A 22,518-nucleotide genomic window follows, 5' to 3' on the forward strand; every position below is an offset into this window, starting at 1 on the left:
CTTTATAAGTTAGGCAAGCTTAATTTGTTGGCGCTAGCTTCAGTGCCACTTAACTTCGATCCTCAAAGTGTACTGTATCGCTGTGCGTACGTGTAAGAGCTTACGTATCTAGAATTTGTTATTCCTAAAGACGACATCAACTTTTCTTTAAAAGCCGACAAAAGCTCATGCCTCGTGTGGATTTGTTTTTATGGTTTATTGCATGGGAGCTCACGCCATGATGTTAAGTGATTACTGGAGTTCATAGTTATCACTATGGCAGCAACCTTGACACCTTTGTTTTTTGGTCCCGAGGGACCTGGGCGGGAGCAACCTTGACACCTGAGGTTGAAGTTAATGGCTTTTTTTATTATTTTTATTTCATTTACATCACTTTTTACATCCATATTACATTCATTAACAAAAACATTTCATATAGTATACCAGAATTAAATAAAAACAATAATTGCAATTACGGAATAAAATAATAATAATAATATAATAAAACAAAAAATAATAATAAATGTTAAAACTACCATAACCTAAAGGCTTAATTTAGCTAGCTTAACTTATTCATCCAGACTGGTAGGGCATAGAGCATCTAGCTCAGAAGCTGTCGCTTCAGCTTAATAGGTAGGACTACCGTTATGCAATGCAATCGACACTTAGACCTCAAGTCTTGAGATGGGTCACATTGTTATTATTTCAGCTAACACCAGGGACTTTTTACTAAGCTTCTAGTAGCAGAAGTAGGCCTGTATGATCGCATGCTGAATCAATAATATAAGAGTGACTGCGATAATCACGTCAACCATTACCGCCAAGTTTATGTGACAGGTAAACTTTATTCCACATACAAAGATAAAACTGCAAGACTTACTCAAGCTGCGCTCTGTTGTTGTTGCAGGAACATTACATGAAACAAAAGATAAAGCAGTTGTCAGTTAGAAGTCGAGCTTTGTAAAGTTTGTTGGACTCATAATCAAAATGCTATATTACTTAAAGAGAGAGAGAGGGAGCGAAAGAGTAAGAGAGAGAGAATATACTTTAAAACACACCAAAACACAATTAATAATCAAAAACAGTCAACACGCAGATATATTCATACAATAGGTGTTCTTTTCGCTAAAAGCGATCTCTTCCATTTAAACGTATTATTTACAGAAACACTGAAAAAGTTAAAGATAGATACAGCCGGTATGTCGCGGTGTACTATTAACAACACATTACTAATTAAAAAAATACTGATGGTAGGACCTCTTGTGAGTCCGCACGGGTAGGTACCACCGACCCGCCTATTTTTGCCGTGAAGCAGTAATGCGTTTCGGTTTGAAGGGTAGGCAGCCGTTGTAACTATACTGAGACGTTAGAACTTATATCTCAAGGTGTGTGGCGCATTTACGCTGTAGATGTCTATTGGCTCCAGTAACCACTTAACACCAGGTGGGCTGTGAGCTCGTCCACACATCTAAGCAATAAAAAAAAAACTGAAAGAAAATACATAAACTATTTCAAAAGAATTTACATTTCATATGAATAAGAAAACACAGATATCCATTTGCAGGATGTCAATTTAAATCGAAGCTCAGCTTTGAATCAAATCAACATAGCGATCGCATTCGGAGTCTTTACGATCGAACTGCGTATGAATAGCTTATTTTATGAATGAATGTGAAAATGCTTCGGACAATGGAACCTTATCATAAAGCATTCCGAAAATTCGATCAGTGAAACTGATGACATTGGCTCGAGCTAGAAATATAGTATAAGAAACATATTATTCACTTGTTGTAGGAGTCATTAAATTTACCTATATCATAGCTTATTAAAATTTGTATCCGACGTTTTCGCTAAACGAGGAACTCAAGATGTGAAACACAATGACATTGACTTGAATTTTTTTTTTTTATTGCTTAGATGGGTGAACGAGCTCACAGCCCACCTGGTTTTAAGTGGTTACTGGAGCCCATAAACATCTATCTCTATTGCCGTGTGGTGACGGCATTAGAATACTTTTGTCACCACCCCCATTACCATCCCAGGGGAGTCGTAAGAGGCGACAAAAGGGAAAGCATAACACATAATATTTACTAGTGTGAGAGAAGGAAAACTCGAAATTAAACCCTGTACCAACCCGTCTAGCCAGCGTGGTACCAGTAGGCTAATAAACCTCCAAAATGATTGCACACCGCAGAACCAGGCCCCTAGTCCCCGGCGGCCCCGCTATTCCTGGTTACGGTAGCGGCCATGGTAACGGCGGGGCAAGGGGTGCTAAGAATCCCCGGCAGAGATCCGGCTACCACCCCCCTTCACAACGACAACTGGCCCTGGTGACATACAACGTGCGCACTTTGAGGTTGGACGAGAAGCTAATAGAGCTGGAAGAAGAAATGAACAAGTTGCGCTGGGACGTTATTGGTTTATCGGAGATCCGAAGAGAGGGGGAGGATACGAAAACCTTACAGTCCGGCCACTTGTTCTACTACCGGGAGGGAGAACAGAAGTCCCAAGGTGGTGTTGGGTTTATCGTCCACAAATCTCTCATAAACAACATTGTGGCCATCGAAAGTGTGTCGAGTAGGGTAGTATACCTTGTCCTCAAAATCTCAAAGCGGTATTCGCTGAAGATTGTACAGGTATACGCCCCATCAACGTCACATCCAGACGATGAAGTGGAAGCTACGTATGAGGACATTAGTAGGGCCATACGTAACTCCCAATCACATTTTACCATTGTTATGGGAGATTTCAATGCAAAACTGGGCCGTAGAGGCGTTGATGAGTTGAAAGTGGGGCCATTTGGATTTGGGCAGCGGAATCCCAGAGGACAGATGCTGGCGGACTTTATGGAGAAGGAAGGACTCTTTATGATGAATTCTTTCTTCAAGAAGCCGCCACAACGGAAATGGACCTGGTTGAGTCCCGACGGTGTAACAAGAAATGAAATCGACTTCATCATGAGCACCAACAGACAGATATTCAACGATGTCTCTGTGATCAACAGTGTTAAAACAGGAAGTGATCACCGAATCGTCAGAGGCATGTTGAATATCAATGTCAGACTGGAAAGATCGCGTCTGATGAAGTCAACGCTTCGACCGTCGAATGCACAAATCCAAAACCCCGAGAGCTTTCAACTCGAATTGGCTAATCGCTTCGAATGGCTAAACAGCTGCGCATCAGTGGACGATGTAAACAGCAGGCTGGTAGAGACTGTCCGTACGGTAGGGTCCAAATTTTTCAAAACCCACCGTAAGAATAGACCTCAGAAACTATCCGACCGCACCCGAAACCTCATGGCTAGTCGACGTTTGATGACGCTCCAAACTTCGGAGGACGCTGAGTCATATAGGCAACTCAATAGACATATCATGAAGTCCTTGCGACACGACCTACGCTCCTTTAATACTCAGCGTATCAAAGAGACGATTGAGCGAAACCAAGGCTCTAAAGTGTTCGCAAGAGACGCTTCTATTGGGCAAAGCCAGCTGACGAAGCTGAAGACCGAAGATGGACGTGTAACGTCGAATAAGTCAGAGGTCCTGCGGGAGATAGAGAGGTTCTACGGGCAGCTGTTTACCTCGGTCTCAGCTGAACCGCAAGGTTTAGCTGCAGACCCTAGAGCCAAGCTAACCCGACACTACACCGAAGACATCCCGGACATCAGCCTGTACGAGATTAGGATGGCTCTCAAACAGCTTAAGAATAACAAGGCACCGGGCGAGGATGGAATTACTACGGAGCTTCTGAAAGCGGGCGGGACGCCGGTACTGAAAGTCCTTCAGAAGCTCTTCAATTCCTCTTTGCTCGATGGAAAACCGCCACAGGCATGGAGCAGGGGTGTTGTGATCCTGTTCTTCAAAAATGGTGACAAAACCTTATTGAAGAACTATAGGCCCATAGCACTGCTGAGCCATATCTACAAGCTGTTCTCGAGAGTCATCACGAAGCGTCTCGAACGCAGGTTTGATGACTTCCAGCCTACCGAACAAGCCGGGTTCCGAAAAGGCTACAGTACCATAGACCACATACATACGCTGCGGCAGATTGTACAGAAGACCGAAGAGTACAATCGGCCATTATGCTTAGCGTTTGTGGACTATGAGAAAGCCTTTGATTCCGTCGAAACATGGGCGGTCCTTAGATCTCTCCAGCGGTGCCGTATTGACCACCAGTACATCGAAGTATTGAAGTGTTTGTATAATAACGCCACCATGTCAGTCCGAGTACAGGAGCATTGCACGAAGGAAATCCCTGTAAAGAGAGGAGTGAGACAGGGAGATGTGATATCTCCGAAACTGTTTATCACTGCTCTGGAGGATTCCTTCAAGCTTCTGGAATGGCAAGGACTTGGCATCAATATTAACGGCGAATACATCACTCATCTTCGGTTTGCCGATGACATCGTGGTCATGGCAGAGTCGCTGGAAGATTTAGGGCGTATGCTCGGTGACCTCAGTAGGGTTTCTCAACAAGTGGGTCTTAAAATGAACATGGATAAAACAAAAATCATGTACAATGTCCATGTTGCACCCACCATAGTTACTGTTGGGAGCTCTACTCTTGAAGTTGTTGACGAATATATATACCTAGGACAGGCAGTCCGATTAGGTAGGTCCAACTTTGAGAGAGAGGTCAGTAGACGGATCCAACTCGGCTGGGCAGCGTTCGGTAAACTGCACAACGTCTTCTCGTCCAAAATACCTCAGTGCCTTAAGACAAAGGCGTACAACCAATGTGTGTTACCAGTGATGACTTACGGCTCGGAGACGTGGTGCTTCACTAGGGATCTTTTTAGAAGGCTCAAAGTCGCGCAGCGAGCTATGGAGAGGGCTATGCTCGGCATTTCTCTACGTGATCGAATCCGAAATGAGGAGATCCGTAGAAGAACGAAGGTTGCTGACATAGCCCGTAGAATTAGTGAACTGAAGTGGCAATGGGCCGGCCACATAGCACGAAGAGAGGACGGTCGATGGGGCAGAAAGATCCTGGAGTGGCGACCACGTACTGGCAAGCGCAGTGTGGGACGGCCACCTACTAGATGGACCGACGACCTAGTAAAAAGCGCTGGGTCTCGTTGGATGCAGGTGGCAATGAACCGGTCGCACTGGAAATCTATTGGAGAGGCCTATGTTCAGCAGTGGACGGCGATAGGCTGAAATGATGATGATGATGATGATAAACATCTATAACGTAAATGCGCCACCCACCTTGAGATATAAGTTCTAAGGTCTCAGTATAGTTACAACGGCGGCCCCACCCTTCAAACCGAAACGCATTACTGTTTCACGGCAGAAATAGGCAGGGCGGTGGTACCTACCCGCGCGGACTCACAAGAGGTCCTACCACCAGTAAAAAGGTAAACTCAGAAATATATAAGGTAAACCCAGAAATATATTATAGTTTATGAGACATAATATTCGTTTTTCGTGAGTCGTAGAGATAATTAAAATTATTTTTTATTGAATAATGTGCTAACTATTATCTAATTTCTTACATCAAACATTTTAGCGCTCGATACCATAATCGTCTCGATTACGAAAGCTTCAAGCAATCGAAACTTTGGAAACAATCAATTTGAAAATAATAAATTAAAAAGTTAACTAGTTATAAGAAATGAAAATAATATTGGTGTTCAAAAAAGAATATTATACATAACACTTATAGTGTTCTAAAGTTACAAAATAAAATAAAGAGCCTTTGTAAACAAATTTATGAACGGCGTCAAATATTCCCGGAGCGTTTTTCTGACATAGTATCGGTTTTCAATGTAAAGGTCAAGGAAGTCATGATCGGAGGATTCACCGAAGATCAAAGGAAGAAAGATGCTGATTTAGAAGCGTGCGTGCGAGCGAAAACGTCTGAGAATAAATCGGTGAGTGCGCAATTTATATTTGTAATATGCAATTCGTATAATTAAAATGAATTTTACGATTAAATCTCGTCCGCGAGCACGAAAGCTGTAAAGTTATCAAAATGTCGGCAATAAAATAATGAAAAGGGTAAAAACGAGATTAAACCGTAAAAGTAGTTTTAATTCAAATCAAATCAAAAAGTTTTATTCAACATAAATGAAAGTACATACTTGTTGAACGTCAAAAGAACTACCGCCAATTCACAAGAATTAGCCTCCGTCCTGAGAAGAATTGGCAAGAAACTCAGCGGGCGTCTTTTTTGTTGTTTGAAATATTAGATTTTTTTAAATATTCATTTTTACAATAAGTAATTATAACATAACAATTATTACAATATTGAAATGCCTGGAGCGAGCAACTCATTCCCACTTTGTGCAATCTTCTAAATAATCATTGACTTATAGTAAGTAATTGTGTCTATGATGCGCGACAAAATGTTCAATACGATTGCGACATAATGAGGAAATGAGGGGAGTTTTGGTTTCTTCAATGGCAGAATAGCGTGTGATTGACTGTTATCTACTTGACGCAATAGTGTTATTGTAGTATAAGAGAGAGCAAATTTATGCACGATTTCGTCAAATGTCTTCCTTCTAGGATCCCTTTTACTATACTTAAAAAGCCTTCCCCCTTATTTTTTTGAACACTGGAGAATCCGTTTACTGATACCCGGTCGAGGGGGTAACATATCGGGTTATCTCCGACTCCGGCGTTTCCAGAGAAGAAGAGGGAAGACGAGGGAGACCGGGTCTCTTCTTCCAATTCCTGTCGGGAGACTACGCCTTAAGAAGGGCTGCGCGCGTGCGATTTTCAAAAGCGTGGGGCGCTTTTCACGATATTATCAAAATAACCCCCCTACTCATATCTGTTCATAAAATACTTATAACTACTGATACCATGCACCCTACACTTTTTTACAATAAAATCATCTTTTCTTCCACTATTTTTAATTCAAATTTATTAAAATTTATTTTCTATTTTTTAGTGGGATTTTCTATAAAAGCGTATTTTGTTAGTTTTTTTAAACTATTATTAATTATTTTTCTACAAAATCATCTGGCCATCTTGAACAAAATCCCGACAGCGAACCGTTCAAAAGCTATGAAAGGGAACGCGAGGCCATTCGTCAATCGAATTTCTGCAATTTTCTTCCAGGCGTGTCCAATAAACTATATTACATTGGAATAGCATTGGATAGCACTAAAACTGTACACAGAAATACAAGCCTTATTGCGATTGTGTGTTCGTCAGAAAAACGCGTCTCATGTTTTTTAAGACCGTGTATTTTATATCATAGAATCATTCTGTTTAAAGGTTTGAAATAAAGAAATAGAAGACCAGAAATAAAAACAATACAAAACGGCTACTTATAAATATCATTGCTCATTTGTATATATGGACGCAAACGCCACTATTGTCAATAATTAACATAATAATATATAGTTTAGTTTATTCTACACAATGATTTTTTATACAACAGATAATATATTATCTTCACAGTAACTGACTCTTCAATTTTCTTGGCTGAGCCTTTGCTCGCCCACCTGTCCTGGTGAAACTGGAAAGGCCTTCGGGCCACCAGTAAACTTTCAATCATAAAAAAAAAAAAACAAAAAAAAAAAACAAAAAAAAAACATCAAATCTGATCGCGCCATATATATCTACATACCTATCGATAATATAGTACACACACATGTTGACAAGTAGCATTAATGAAAAGTACAAAAGATGTGATAAGCGCGTGAGTAAAAAAGATAGCTTATAACTGGAACGATTGCACTTGTTATATTATTATTGCATTTGTTTAGACGCGACTAAAGACGAAACTTGATCTTCACTTGACGTGCGCTTGAAACCTATCTGCTTCTTTTTACATATAAAATATCTTTGATTCTACATTATTATTTATTTAATATTTAGCAGACACTGTTATGACGTGAAGATGTTCAGAATATGTTTAACGTTTATATTATTGTTTAAAAAAACACAAATGACTGGATGAATAATTAAATAGTAATAAAGCATAAATATTAATAATAATTTATATTATATTAAACAGTAATAATTTAATTAAATATTGTAATTGTTATGCAGATTATGTTGTTGGCGCCATATATTATTAGGCTGGATAGTAATAATGTTAGTATATATTAGATAAAAGTAATTTATATAAAATAAAGTTATGTTTTTTTTTTTTTTATTGCCCTTGTAGGCGGACGAGCATACGGCCCACCTGATGGTGAGTGGTTACCGTCGCCCATGGAATTCAGCAATGCCAGGGGCAGAGCCAAGCCGCTGCCTACCGCTTAATACTCTCCACAAGCCTCGTTTGAAGAAGGACATGTCATAGCGCTCGGGAAACACCGTGGAGGGGAGCTCATTCCATAGCCGGATGGTACGTGGCAAAAAAGATCTCTGGAAACGCACTGTGGATGACCGCAGTGGCTCCAGGTAGTATGGATGAACTCTACTCCGGTGGCGGGCGGTGCGATGGTAAAAACGAGACGTTGGTATCATCTCGAACAATTCCTCAGAGCACTCCCCATGGAACATGCGGTACAAAATACAGAGGGAACCGAAGTCCCTCCGCAGATTTTTACATGTCAGTCATGTAAAAATCCCTAAAAAATGTATTGCGAATATTAAGCCATATTTTATGACTTGTTTCGCACTAATAACATTTTTTTGTATAAAAGAAGTGTTAATTGCTATAACCATCACAAAATGGCTAATCGTGTAAAAACTAAGACGTAGCTTTCTGTAATAAACAAGTAATGTTAATGTTTTATATAACTGTATTGTATTTTCATTGTAATAGATCTTGTGTGAAAACCCTGGCGTAACGCCGACATATACGGCCTTTTCGCCTAATGAAGAATACAAGTTGTGAAAGACAATGATATTGTCTGTGTGTCACCTCATTCCTCCGATCGGATTCCGTTCCTATCGTTGACATTGACATAGACATTGATGATGCCAGGGGATGTTTCATTATGTCTACGCCGTGAAGAGATGCGGATCCGAATGTATACGCAGTCTCTATTTCTCTAGATAGATAGATAGACAGTCTTGTTATTATTGTACTACATGTGAAATAAGGTCTTTGTCACAGACATGGTGCTTATGCATGACAATACGCTTTATCACCAGGAAATAACACACAACTGTCAATAAAGAAATTAGATTTTGAGTTATTTTGCTCAGAGATAATCGAAACAGAGAGAGAGAGAGAGAGAGAGAGAGAGAGAGAGAGAAATAGAGAGAGAGAGACGAGAGACAAAGTTCGACGAGCGAACTAACCCATAGACACAGCACACTGAGTTACTCGCCGGATCTTCTCAGTAGGACGCGAGTCAGATGCAGTGATTCTGCGAAGCACTGCTCTTGCTAGGGCTAATGTTAGCAAATTCTCTTAGGTTGAGCCCGTTAGCTCATCTACCTGTAAAGGAGCTAGAGTATCCTCTTAGGCTACCAGCGATTTACAGGAAATCAAACAATATTTTACGAGTTACATTAAAATTCAAAGCGCTGTAACAAAGATTAATATAATCTGTCAATACACATTACCAGCGTCGAGTACCGGGCAGTCGTCATTTGAAAATCCATTAATTTTAGTCTCCTGCATCTGTAGACATACGTGCAGCGTTTTTATTGTTAAGAGCGCCCACGTTTGTTTGCACGTTTTCTATTGAAAAACTTCACATCGCGGTACAAAAGACGGCGGCAATATTGTCGTCAGACACGTCCGCCGCAGCCGGCCATTGTGCGGAGCGCTATTCATCGTTTTGTTCCGCACGTGAGCCGCAGGACTGCTAGTCTCCCGGGCGAGTTTTTATTTATTTATTTGCTAAAAACCTTCGTGGAAAACATTTTTCTTGCTTCGAAAAAATATCTATCTATACATATAAAAATGAATTGCTGTTCGTTAGTCTCGCTAAAACTCGAGAACGGCTGGACCGATTTGGCTAATTTTGGTCTTGAATTATTTGTGGAAGTCCAGAGAAGGTTTAAAAGGTAGATAAGTATGAAAATGCTAGGAATTAAATAAAAATAACAATTTTCTTTTTCCTTTGATGTGTCCCCCGTCGGACGGATTCCTTTTGTTTGTTTGAAGTTTATTTTATACAAAACTTTAAGGTCTTTTATTTATCGATTGAGGCACTATGAAATCTGCCAGGTCAGCTAGTCATTTATAAATATCAGTGTATTTTGGTATCGTTCGCTAATATAATTCGTCTGTGACCATAAAAACTTTAAATTCCGGATGAACAAAAAAAATGCGAGATTAAAACGTAAGTTCGATTGCTTTTTTTTTATTGCTTGTATGGGTGGACGAGCTTTCAGCCCACCTGGTGTTAAGTGGTTACTGGAGCCCATAGACATTTACAACGTAAATGCGCCACCCACCTTGAGATATAAGTTCTAAGGTCTCAATATAGTTACAACGGCTGTGAGCGTCTAAATTGAAATTGAATCATACCAATCAATCAAGTCGATTCGTGAAAATTTTTAACATGTCCACTTCTTTTCTTTCTCTTCGTTGTATTTTGCATTTATACTTTTGTGACAGCCTCTAGTTCATTTATAAATTAATTAATAATTACGTAAATAGAACTGTGATTTCTCTTATTAATCCACGCTCCACGCTAGTTGCGTTCGACAACAAACGGACCAAAATATTCAAATTAACTGAAATTGCATTTGATTTTGCGGACAGCTCAACTAAGGTCTAGTTTGTTTAGTCGTTATTTAATTTGAGCATGTTTCGTGTGTAATGGAAGAAACAAACGCGTTGTGTACAGCGTCGTTTATATCTGCGATACGCCAGGGTTTTCACACGCAAGATAATTAGGCTATTGCATAGCTTTTATCGCGGGCTTTGAGTGCGGCGACCGAATCAAGAAATTCCGTAACGAAAATAAAACCTAACACCCCACTTTGCCTAACATGTAGCTCGCGTTCAACACATTCACATGTTGCGCTTGTGTAGTATTTGTGAATAAGCGCGCGGCGTGACGTCGTACTGCATGCGCATCATGAAAAGTCTGCCCATCTCTCTCTCGCGCGGTCTAGCTTATGAGTGTGAAGGGGACAGTTAATGTTTTGTTTTTGTTAATGTTTATAAATAAAGCGTGGTCTTATTTTATTATTGTTTTAATATTAAATTATTATTGTCCAATTATAATTGCATAAGTTGATAAAAAATTGTTATGCAATAGCTTTACCGTGGCAGTCCTCGAGTGTTACACATGTTTTTTTTATGAAGGAAGGATTACTGGTGGCCCGGTGGCCTTTCCAGTTTCACCAGGACAGTTGGGCGAGCAAGGGCTCAGCCAGGAGGGGTGAGATCTGCTAATAACTGCCCGAGCGCCTCCGAAGGAGACCTAATGAATCTACTACCAGATCGGAATCGCGACCCGCTGAGAAGATCGGGCGAGAAACTCAGCGGGCTGATGTATGGATTAGGTTGCACGTCAAACTCTTTGCCGAGTTCGACAAGTACCTTTAAGCAGGATATAATATTACAACGAAAATACAATACAATTCTATGAAACGTTAATAATTTCTTGAATACTACCAAAGGCACACTGTCTTAATTTTTACACAATTAGCCATTTTGTGATCGCTATAACAACACTAAATTTATACAAACAAATGAAATTTTTGCGAAAAGACATGAAATTAAGCTTAATATTTAGAGTAAATGTTTTAGTGAATTTTGCATGACTCTGACATGAATTCATTTTACGTAAATTACTTTTAACTAATTCAAACAAATATTATCATTATCCAGTCTGATAATAATAATGATGCAAACAACATGATTTGCATAAACAATTACAATACTTAATCAAAATGTTAATGTTAATTATAACAAAATTAATTATTGATATTTAAGTATTTTTACAGTAATTTGTGTTTGGGAACAATAAATTAAACATTGAACGTCTTTTGAATAGTTTCACTTTAAAAAAGTGTCTATTAAATATAAAATTTGATAGAATAACAGTTTTATGTTACTAATAACAAATATATAATAAAATAGAATAAACTAAATAATAAATCATGACAATTATTGCCAATAATGGCGGTTTGCGGCCATTTATGTAACGACGCGACTATCCTAGGACTCTAATCAGGTTGGACATTTTCAACATGCTTTCTTGTTTGACTTTTATCTATCTAATGAAATTTTAAGCGTAATTTTGATCGACTTCATCAAAGTCCGAGTAACTTGAAAATTTGCATACCAATCAAGGACAAATAACACCAAAAAGGCGTCTATTACATTTGTCATTACATTCTTCATATAGAGCAAGTCAAAAAAAAACGGCGCAAGCACAGTCATGTTCTACGATAATTAAAAGTGTTATACAATTACGATTTAATCTTAGGTTTTTTTTTATTTACGTTATTAAAACAACTTTTACGGTTTAATTTTACGTTTGTTTATTTACGTTATTAAAACTAGTTTTACAATTTAATTTTACGTTTTTTTATTTACGTAATTAAAACTAATTTTACATTTTCATTTCGCGTGTTTTGGTTTCTATTATTATACTATTGTCGATGTTTCAAAAACTTTACAGTTCTCATAGACCCTGACGACAGTAATTACGCCAATGAATTTACGGAAGCCATAGAAGACACTAAAATGGTTTTTCTTAAGCGACCTTCTCGTATGTTCGATGCCGGATGAACGCGAATCGCATTAGTGGAAAGTTCAAAACAAAAAAATATAATAATAAATGCCACGTCATGAGAGCTTTTTTTTAATTAACATTCATTAAGCCGTAAAAATTCCGCTTCGAATACTAAACAGCTGGAAACGATAAATTATATCTAATGAAAAAAGATCCCCGAAAAACAGATTATCTGTTTTCTTTTTGGCTTAGAAATTTTGTCTATTAAGACGTTATTCTTTCTCGATGTTTGTACGAGAATTAATTCCCTCTCGTACGTAAACAGAAATGAAAATCAATTAAATATGTTACCCGTAAATTATTAACCCGCAATCGAAAGCAAACATATGATTCTTCCTCTCTAATATCGGTAGGGCGTATTGCCAGTCCGCTCGGGTAGGTACCACTATCTTAAGTATCTGTATCATGAAGCAATTATAAAATAAAAATATAAAAAATCTTTTATTTAAGGCATCACATAGTCTCATAGTGTGTTAGCATTACAAATAACTTAAGAACTATGTTAGTATTTAAGTAAATCTATGAACTCCCTCTCTGGCAGCTTCGTCAAGCAGAATGTAGAGCGTGCAACTTGATGAACCTACCCAGGGTTAGTCCATCTATTTTTTCTACTGATACCCTCAAGACGTTGTTGGTGGTTCCTCCTACTCTACGCATAATGGATGCCACCTTTTTGCACATTATGGCGAAATAATCATCAGTATGTGTATCGGTGAACTTGGCTGATGCACTACAATAGGGTGGAAATCTCAACCACGACCTAAAGGTATTATTATATTATATTCTTCTCAGTCGTTTGCACTCTTGGTAGAGTGGTCGCTATTCGTCGCATACCACGGCCCTTATTTTACACTAGTTGACGGGGCTGTTTAGAGCTGCCTTTATTACTGGTGGTAGAACCTCTTGTGAGTCCGCACGGGTAGGTACCACCGCCCTGCCTATTTCCGCCGTGAAACAGTAATGCGTTTCGGTTTGAAGGGTGGGGAGCCGTTGTAACTATACTGAGACCTTAGAACTTATATCGCAAGTGACGGTAGTCAGTAATCATCACGGGTCGTATGCCCAAGGTCTTCGTCTTCTCTCAAAAAAACTTAACATCAGACGGGCCGAGACATCGCTGACCACTTAGTGCAATAAAAGTCGTTTGTTGTCTTAGACGTTTTTGGATTAATAATGCCATGCGTGATGCCAAAAAAAACGGGTCAAAATACATTAATATGAAAGCAAACACACAAAACCAAGCTGTCAACTTTGAATGAAAAGCGTGAAAATTGTCGAGCTTTTCCCACCGAGCTTTAGTTAAGCTATAATGAAAAACAAACACGGTGAGCTTAAAGCTTTAACGGCATACTGTATTATTGAACAGATCCGTGTTTGTTTTATTCTCGTGCTGAATTTTGTGCTTAAAGTGAATCGTAACAGTCCATAGAAGTCACTATGTGCATGCCGAAACCTACCTTGTGACGAGTAATTAAAGACTCAAATGGCGTAAAGGCTATGCCGCCTTCCAAACGAAAACGCATTACTGCTTCACGGCAGAAATAGGCAGGGCGTTGGTACCTACGAGTGCGGACTCACAAGACGTCGTACCACAAGTAAATCTTTTCAAAGCTGTTTTCAAAGATGTCACAGTACGTAGTGTATAAGTTTGCATTTTCCGAAACTACAGTAAAAACTCCTTATTTGCACTTTCTTCATGCGCGTTTTCACTATTTCGCGCATTAAAAATATACGACCCAATTCCTATATTGTGCGTGTTCCTATACTGTGATGTCGTCGCGGCCTAAAGGAGACGTCCGGTGCATTCGTATGTAGCGCTGCACCGGTGTTCGAATCTCAGGCGGGTACCAATTTTTCTAATGAAATAAGTACTTACTTAACAAATATTCACGATTGACTGCCACGGTGAAGGAATAGCATCGAGTAATAAAAATCGAACCCGCAAAATCATAATTTGTGTAATTACTGGTGATAGGACCTCTTGTGAGTAGGTACCACCACCCTGCCTATTTATACGGTGAAGCAGTAATGCGTTTCGGTTTGAGCGGTGGGGCAGCCGTTGTAACTATACTTGAGACCTTAGAACTTATATATCAAGGTGCGTGGCGAATTTACGTGGTAGATGTCTATGGGCTCCAGTAACCACTTAACACCAGGTGGGCTGTGGGCTCGTCCACCCATCTAAGCAATAATAAAAAAAATAACGGAGCAATCCGAGCCTCCGCGCCTGTACTCCCCCAGAATATTTGGCTCCCAAAAAGCCTCTCCACGACCTTGTTTTTACGGACGTGCCAAGAACCGTCAGCTTTCTGAACTGGTCCTAGTATCTGTCTCAGTACGTAAATTACGAAAAAATACTGTTACGTCGGTAACGCTGTCTATCGCCGAATAGTCGAAAGAATATCGAAGGACCTAGTAGCACCTAGAACGCTCGAGAAGTACAACGTCATCTATTGTCAGATGGCGGAAACACAATACTAGAGATGTGTTTTTTTTTATTGCCTTTGGTAGGCAGACGAGCATACGGCCCACCTGATGGTGAGTGGTTACCGTCGCCCATGGACTTCAGCAATGCCAGGGGCAGAGCCAAGCCGCTGCCTACCGCTAAGCCGCTGCCTACCGCTAATGTGCTCACGGATCGTTTGGAACCTCTGGGTCTGCGGAGGGACTTCGGTTCCCTCTGTATTTTGTACCGTATGTTCCATGGGGAGTGCTCTGAGGAATTGTTCGAGATGATACCGGCATCTCGTTTTTACCATCGCACCGCCCGCCACCGGAGTAGAGTTCATCCATACTACCTGGAGCCACTGCGGTCATCCACAGTGCGTTTCCAGAGGTCTTTTTTGCCACGTACCATCCGGCTATGGAATGAGCTCCCCTCCACGGTGTTTCCCGAGCGCTATGACATGTCCTTCTTCAAACGAGGCTTGTGGAGAGTATTAAGCGGTAGGCAGCGGCTTGGCTCTGCCCCTGGCATTGCTGAAGTCCATGGGCGACGGTAACCACTCACCATCAGGTGGGCCGTATGCTCGTCTGCCTACAAGGGCAATAAAAAAAAAAAAAAAAATGTGTGGAATATTCTCGATAATTGTAGGGATGTGGTATCGGCTATAAAAGCGTTGCATAGATGGCACGCAGTCAGTCAGTAATCGGAACTACTCGAAGCGAAACAGCGAACGGATCATCTGAAGCGAAGCGGAAGATGCGAATTGAGAATTTTAAAATGTTTGTTAAAAGTTTTAAGTGTTCTAAGTGTTAAACACAGTGTTAACTTGTACTTTGGTAGAACTTTTTGAAGTTATACTTCTTTAGGCGCGTTATGAAAAATTTATGAGAGTGAAACTTTACGATGCGCGCGCACCGTGACACACAATTAACAATACGACCGACGTAGCTTGGTGAGTCTGAATATAGCCGCAGGTGAACTTTCTGAACCGTACCGAGAATTACCGAATTTATACGATGTCAAGAAAAGGGATGTCCAACATGCGTGTTTGAGGATGTTGTTTAATCGTTTTTTTTAAATTGATTAAAATTTAAATAAAAAAAAGAAATAAATTTAATAAAAATAAAGTATAACTTCTTACGGGTGTACATAAGTACACGCACCCTTTTTATTTATCCCGAACCCCAGCGCGTAACAATACTCTGCCAATTCCTTCGCGATTGATATAGTGGTAAAAACTGTGTCTACTCGTGCGAAGTAAATACACAATGCGTGAACTGACTGGATCTCATAAGAACGAGGCAGAAGTCACGATAGAAATAACAATAATAAACCACATAAAAGAATATATCTAATAAATGTTCCTTTAACAAAAGTTTTATATAAAAGGCGAGCGAGGGACATTGAAACTCAACGCTTCGTATAAACGGGAAATTTGTGTACCTGTTTCGATGCAAAAGAATCGTGGTTACAGATGGGAAAAGGAATATTTTTCGACATCGATATCGACAGAAATAACAACATGGTAAAATAAGATCAGAGGAAATCACACGGCAATATGTCTGGCTATTGGCAAACGATAAAAAAGACAATGAAGAATGTGACCGTCATAGAACACAAGATATTTGACAGATGCCTGAATCTCGCTAGCGACATTTTCAAGATAACCTTATATATATACAAGTTCCCAATAACAGCATCTCCCGTCACGTCACAGCCGGAGTCCCGCAAGGCTCCGCCCTCTCCCCGTTACTATTTAGTTTGTATATCAATGATATACCCCGGTCTCCGGAGACCCATCTGGCGCTCTTCGCCGATGACACCGCCATCTACTACTCGTGTAGGAAGAAGGCGTTGCTTCATCGACGACTTCAGACCGCAGCTACCACCATGGGACAGTGGTTCCGGAAGTGGCGCATCGACATCAACCCCACGAAAAGCACAGCGGTGCTCTTCAAAAGGGGTCGCCCTTCGAACACCACGTTGAGCATCCGGTAGTAGATTCATTCGCGAAGCAGCTGCTCTTGAGCTGTTAGGTCTCCTTCGGAGGCGCTCGGGTAGCTGTTAGCAAATCCCACCCCTCCTGGCTGAGCCTTTGCTCGCCCACCTGTCCTGGTGAAACTGGAAAGGCCTCCGGGCCACCAGTAATGCTTCAATCATATATAAAAAAAATAAAAAAACCACGTTGAGCATCCCTCTCCCGACTAGGCGCGTCGACACCTCCGCCTCCACCATTCGTCCAATCACGATGTTCGACCAGCCCATACCGTGGGCCCCGAAGGTCAAATACTTAGGCGTCACCCTCGATAGTAGGATGACATTTCGCCCCCATATTAAGACGGTACGCGACCGTGCCGCCTTCATTCTAGGACGTCTCTACCCGATGATATGCAGGCGAAGTAAAATGTCCCTTAGAAATAAGGTAACACTCTACAAAACTTGCATACGCCCCGTCATGACCTATGCAAGTGTAGTGTTCGCTCACGCGGCCCGCACTCACTTAAAATCCTTTCAAATTATTCAATCCCGTTTTTGCAGGATAGCCGTCGGAGCCCCGTGGTTCGTCAGGAACGTCGACCTCCATGACGACCTGGACTTAGAGTCCATCAGTAAGTATCTACAGTCGGCGTCGATGCGCCACTTCGATAAAGCGGCACGACACGAGAACCCTCTCATCGTGGCTGCCGGTAACTACATTCCCGATCCTGCGGACAGAATGGAAAGCAGTCGACGTCGCCCAAAACACGTCATCTCGGATCCTCCCGATCCACTAACGGTGCTTTTAGGTACTTCAAGCACCGGTCACCGTTCTCGTCGAACCCGTCGCTTGCGACGAAGGGCTCGACGAGTAAATTAACTCCCAGACACAGCCCACTGAGTTTCTCGCCGGATCTTCTCAGTGGGTCGCGTTTCCGATCTGGTGGTAGATTCTGCGAAGCACGGCTCTTGCTAGGGTTCGTGTTAGCATCGTCGTCAGGTTTGAGCCCCGTGAGCTCACCTACTAGCACGGCAACGCTCACATGGTCTTTAGACCATCAGTTTAGGTAAGGAAAAAAAATCGAGTACCAGTGGCAAAACCTTAATTGGGGTAGAAAGAGGGTAGACTGATTTATCTGCTCCTAATATCCCGCAGTCTTCGTGCTACCCAGTATCATGGGCGCATAAAACGCGTAAAGCGCATAAAACCTCACATGAGGTTCGACCTCCTGCCCGAAAAGAAAGAAGGTGCCAGTTTTTCTAATGAAATACGTACTGAACAAATGTTCTCAAATGACTCTCACGGTGAAGGAATAAATAACATCGGGTAACAAAAATCAAACCCGCAAAATTATAATTTTCGTAAATACTGGTGGTAGGACGTCTTGTGAGTCCACATGAGGAGGTACCACCACCATGCCTATGTCTGCGTGAAGCAGTAATGCGTTTCGATTTGAAGGGTGGGGTAGCCGTTGTACTGAGACTTAGAACTCATGTCTCAAGCTGAATGGCCGCAGTTACGCTGTTGATGGCTATGGGCTCCGGTGACCATTTAATACTAGGTGGGCCATGAGATCGTCCACCCATCTTAGCTATAAAAATGCAACTACCATATTAATAATTTCTTCAACAATATCATGATTATATCGCGCAATTTACGTATATTTTTTATGTAAATTGCTTGAATTACGCTGTTACAATTAGTGTTTCCACTGAATGTCGTGTGAAATATAAATGGCGTGCATAATCAGATATGTGTACGGCTATTTGAATGTAATCGTATCGAAATAAAACTCGGTTACTCTATTTTAAAAATACAAATAACTTTCGTGTAATATTGTTACGGGCTGGGGTTCGCATACATAAATAATTAGGATAGGATAAATAATTTCAACCGAAGTACAAACTAAAACTGTACTAACACTTAGAAGACTCACAGAGCACTTTACAATTCGTAGTTCACTTCTTCCGCTTCGCTTCAGGTGATCCGTTCGCTGTTTCGCTTCGATTAGTTCCGATTACTGACTGCGTGCCATCTTTGCAACGCTTTTGTAGCCGATACCACCTCCCTAGAATTATCGAGAATATTCCACACATCTCTAGTATTGTGTTTCCGCTATCTGACAATAGATGGCGTTGTACTTCTCGAGCGTTCTAGGTGCTACTAGGTCCTTCGATATTCGTTCGAGTATTCTAGGGATGTGATATCGGCTATAAAAGCGTTGTAGGGATGGCACGCAGTCAGTCAGTCAGTCAGTAATCGGAACTACTCGAGGCGAAGAACAGCGAACGGATCACCTGAAGCGAATTGAGAGTTTTAAAGTGTTTGTTGAGTGTTTTAAGTGTTGAATACCGTTTTTAGTTGTACTTTGGTGGAACATTTTATTTATCCCAAGCCCCAGCGCGTAGCACTAACTAAGTAATAATTGAGTTCTTTGTTAAAAAAGTTCCACCAGTAATAGGGTGCGTGAATAAAAAATATAGAAGTTTTTAACAGCTAAAATTACTTTGGAAGCATTAAGAGCTTTTAAAAGACCAAAGCTGTTTCTCGTGTAAATTTCAAAATGTATTAATATTTTTTTTTTTTTTTGACTTAGTTGTTAATAATATTGTAGTTTTTTCTTATAATAGTTGGGTGCTTAGAACGCGGGTGGCTTAGTGGCTTATAGATATTGCAGACGCAAAATCCCGTTACTCATTTTGAGATGTGAGATTACATTTCAAGAATTTTATTGTTTATTGGTAATTCCACCCAATTTCCATCCTTATCTTCTCAGAATTTCTGTGAGCAGGTCGGTTCTCTAGAAGATATAGCTTTTAGCGATAAGGCCGCCTATTGTACAAATATATCTCTGCTCGTTGACTGTTTTCTTAATGTTAATTGTGTTTTGGTGTGCAATAAAGAATATTTTATATTTTTTCTCTCTCTCTCTCTCTCTCTTTCTCTCTCTCTACATCCTTCCTTTGCTAGTTGCACGCCAACTACAATAGGTAGGTCGCCAATAGTTACCTTATAATAATCCTAAATGCCAATATTAAATTAAATTATTGATTATTAATAGTCACAAACTTATATAAACAATAATAGATATAAACTAATTATTAAATATTATTTAATTATTAAATAGTTTCAAACCAGGCTTTGAGATTCCAGGTCCAAATTACAATTAGTTTTGGTGCCGTATAAGCTTGTATAGTATGTAGATAATATGTAATGTGCAGATTACATTTTTACTACGCAATGTTCAGTTTTTTAATTCGGTTACGTGAATCTTAATTAACTGAGTATACTCATTTCGATTCGACACTATCTCTATGTTTTTCCGGATCATTACGACAAGTGCTTTTTCAAATGAGCTTTGCCAAGAGGACTTGACCTTAGGAAGCGGCTTGGCATTAACCATGTTAATCCATAACGACTATCAGAGTTCTTAACTTGTCTTACTTACAAGTCCATATACAAATAAAACTAAAGGAAAAACAATTACATAATTTCGTTCGAGCACTATCTAATTACAAAACTATTTATATGGTGAATAAATGAATAATAAATTTCAACTCTACAGCCTAATGGAGTACCGAGATAATTATTTTGGTTTATGACTTTAGTTGTGGAGCAAAGGTAGTTGTATAATTTGCTCAGTCCAAATTCATAGTTAGATCGTGAAATTTCTATAGAGCCTTTTAAAATATCTTATATTGACCCAAAGTTGGAAAGGATTCACGAGAGAGAACTGGCTTTTTTTCCTACCTATTCGCTGTAAGCCGGAGAGGCTGTTCCGGCTATGCCCGGACGGGTGAGTGAGCTCACGGGCTCAACCTGAGAGAATTTGCTAACACTAGCCCTAGCAAGAGCAGTGCTTCGCAGAATCTATCACCGTGTCGGAACGCGACCTGCTGAGAAGATCCGACGAGAAACTCAGACGGCTATATCTATGGGTTAGTTTGCTCGTCGAACTCTTCGCCGTAATCGAAGATTTAGACGAGGACGGTGACCGGTGCTTAAGGGTCCTAAAAGCACCGAGAGTGAATCCAGGGGATCCGACAAGACATGCTTCGGGGAACGGTGGCTTTGCGTTGCCCCGTTGCGGTCTGATAAGAAAGAACTAGCTTCATCTGTTGTTTAAGACCGTAGCAGTGGGAACCACTTCCTTAATCCATGGTGCTTTTTCAGGGGCTATTTTTCCAGCTTGAAATGAACTCGCCTTCTATTTTGGGGGGAGGGAGGTGAAATTGCCACGGGGCCTTAACGGATTCACCAGGAGTGGTAGGTAGGGCTTACTAACATTACTCTAGATACAGAATCGCCACCCGCTGAGATGATCCAGCGAGAAACTCAGCGGGGTGACGCTATGTCGCGTTTTTCTCTTCGATTAACTAGATAAGTACGATAGATTGAACTACGGTTGTTACTAGCAGCGTCCAATAGCACAGTGAGTGGATCAGAAAGATCCGTGAGAGATCCATCTAATAGGGCGACGGTGATAGTTGACTACTGCGTGAGCAGTGGCCACAGTAAGTAGGTTATCAGTTGGCGTCACTAACGTAAGTAGCATTCTGAAATTGGCTTTTTATAATATTGTACGAGTATTGTCTTTTAATTCTTCAATAGAGATTGAAGACCAAGGTTTGTTGATTGAGCCCCTAGTTTGTTTGTCCAGGTAGACAAAATGCTCCAGGAAGGGCTATATATTAAGATACAAGGTATTTGCACATAAGGCACATTGTTAGCTCGCCTGAGTAGGTACTACGATCCTGCCGGTTTTATTGCGAAATGCCATCGTGCGTTTTGATATGAAGGATGTGGCAACTATTCTACTTACTACCTATTAAATAAATGACAAGGATGACAGCCGTCACGTTGTGAAGTCTATTAATTGCAGCAACCAAATAAGATCAAAATCCTTTCCTTTTTCTTACAGACTTCTTCTTTTCCTTGACCTTATCCCACTAGGTGGGGACGGCACAGTTAATTTTAATATTCCATTCTCTTCTATGACCCGTTATATCAATACTCACTCCTCTCTCTCTCACTCTCTCTCTCTCGTATCGTCATTCGTAGACTCCATCTATGTCTCCTTCGGTCGACCTCTTCTCCTTCTACCTTGCACTACCTTTTCCCTACATCTTTTAGTCACATGCATCTTCTCTCTATGCATCACATGTCCATACTACGCTTAAGATTCCTTACAGACAACATTCATATTTTGGTGCGTTTTCCAAAACGTCTTGAACCTTGAACGATATTACGACGAATAAAAAGGCGCCTAATTACAATAGAGTCATAAAACGGCTGAAGGGAACCTTCAATTTCAGAACGTTGTGTTGTTTTCGATCCTTCATTTAACTCGTCCTTGGTATTATATGGGCTCGTAAAGTGGTCCACAAGTTGCCTTCAGTTTCGCTCGAAATGCGAACGGTCGCTTCTAAAGTCTTCCGAATTTAACAATTGCCCTCTAGATACTGAATTTTGGTGTTTGAAGCTGTTTTAGTTCCG

At 40.5% G+C, this 22,518-nt stretch overlaps 1 protein-coding gene across 7 annotated transcripts in view; it reads right to left on the reverse strand.

The window, feature by feature from the left end:
* Positions 1-22,518, reverse strand: part of LOC101742362 (synaptotagmin-7) — a 419,529-nt gene that overhangs the window by 40,221 nt on the left and 356,790 nt on the right. For all 7 annotated transcript variants that reach the window (XM_021350941.3, XM_021350948.3, XM_021350947.3 and 4 more), the window contains one exon: positions 860-871. In XM_021350941.3, coding sequence (XP_021206616.1) covers positions 860-871 — 12 coding nt within the window. The remainder of the gene's footprint in view (positions 1-859; positions 872-22,518) is intronic.

Source organism: Bombyx mori, chromosome 23, assembly GCF_030269925.1.
Source record: "Bombyx mori chromosome 23, ASM3026992v2".
Lineage (NCBI taxonomy): Eukaryota > Metazoa > Arthropoda > Insecta > Lepidoptera > Bombycidae > Bombyx > Bombyx mori.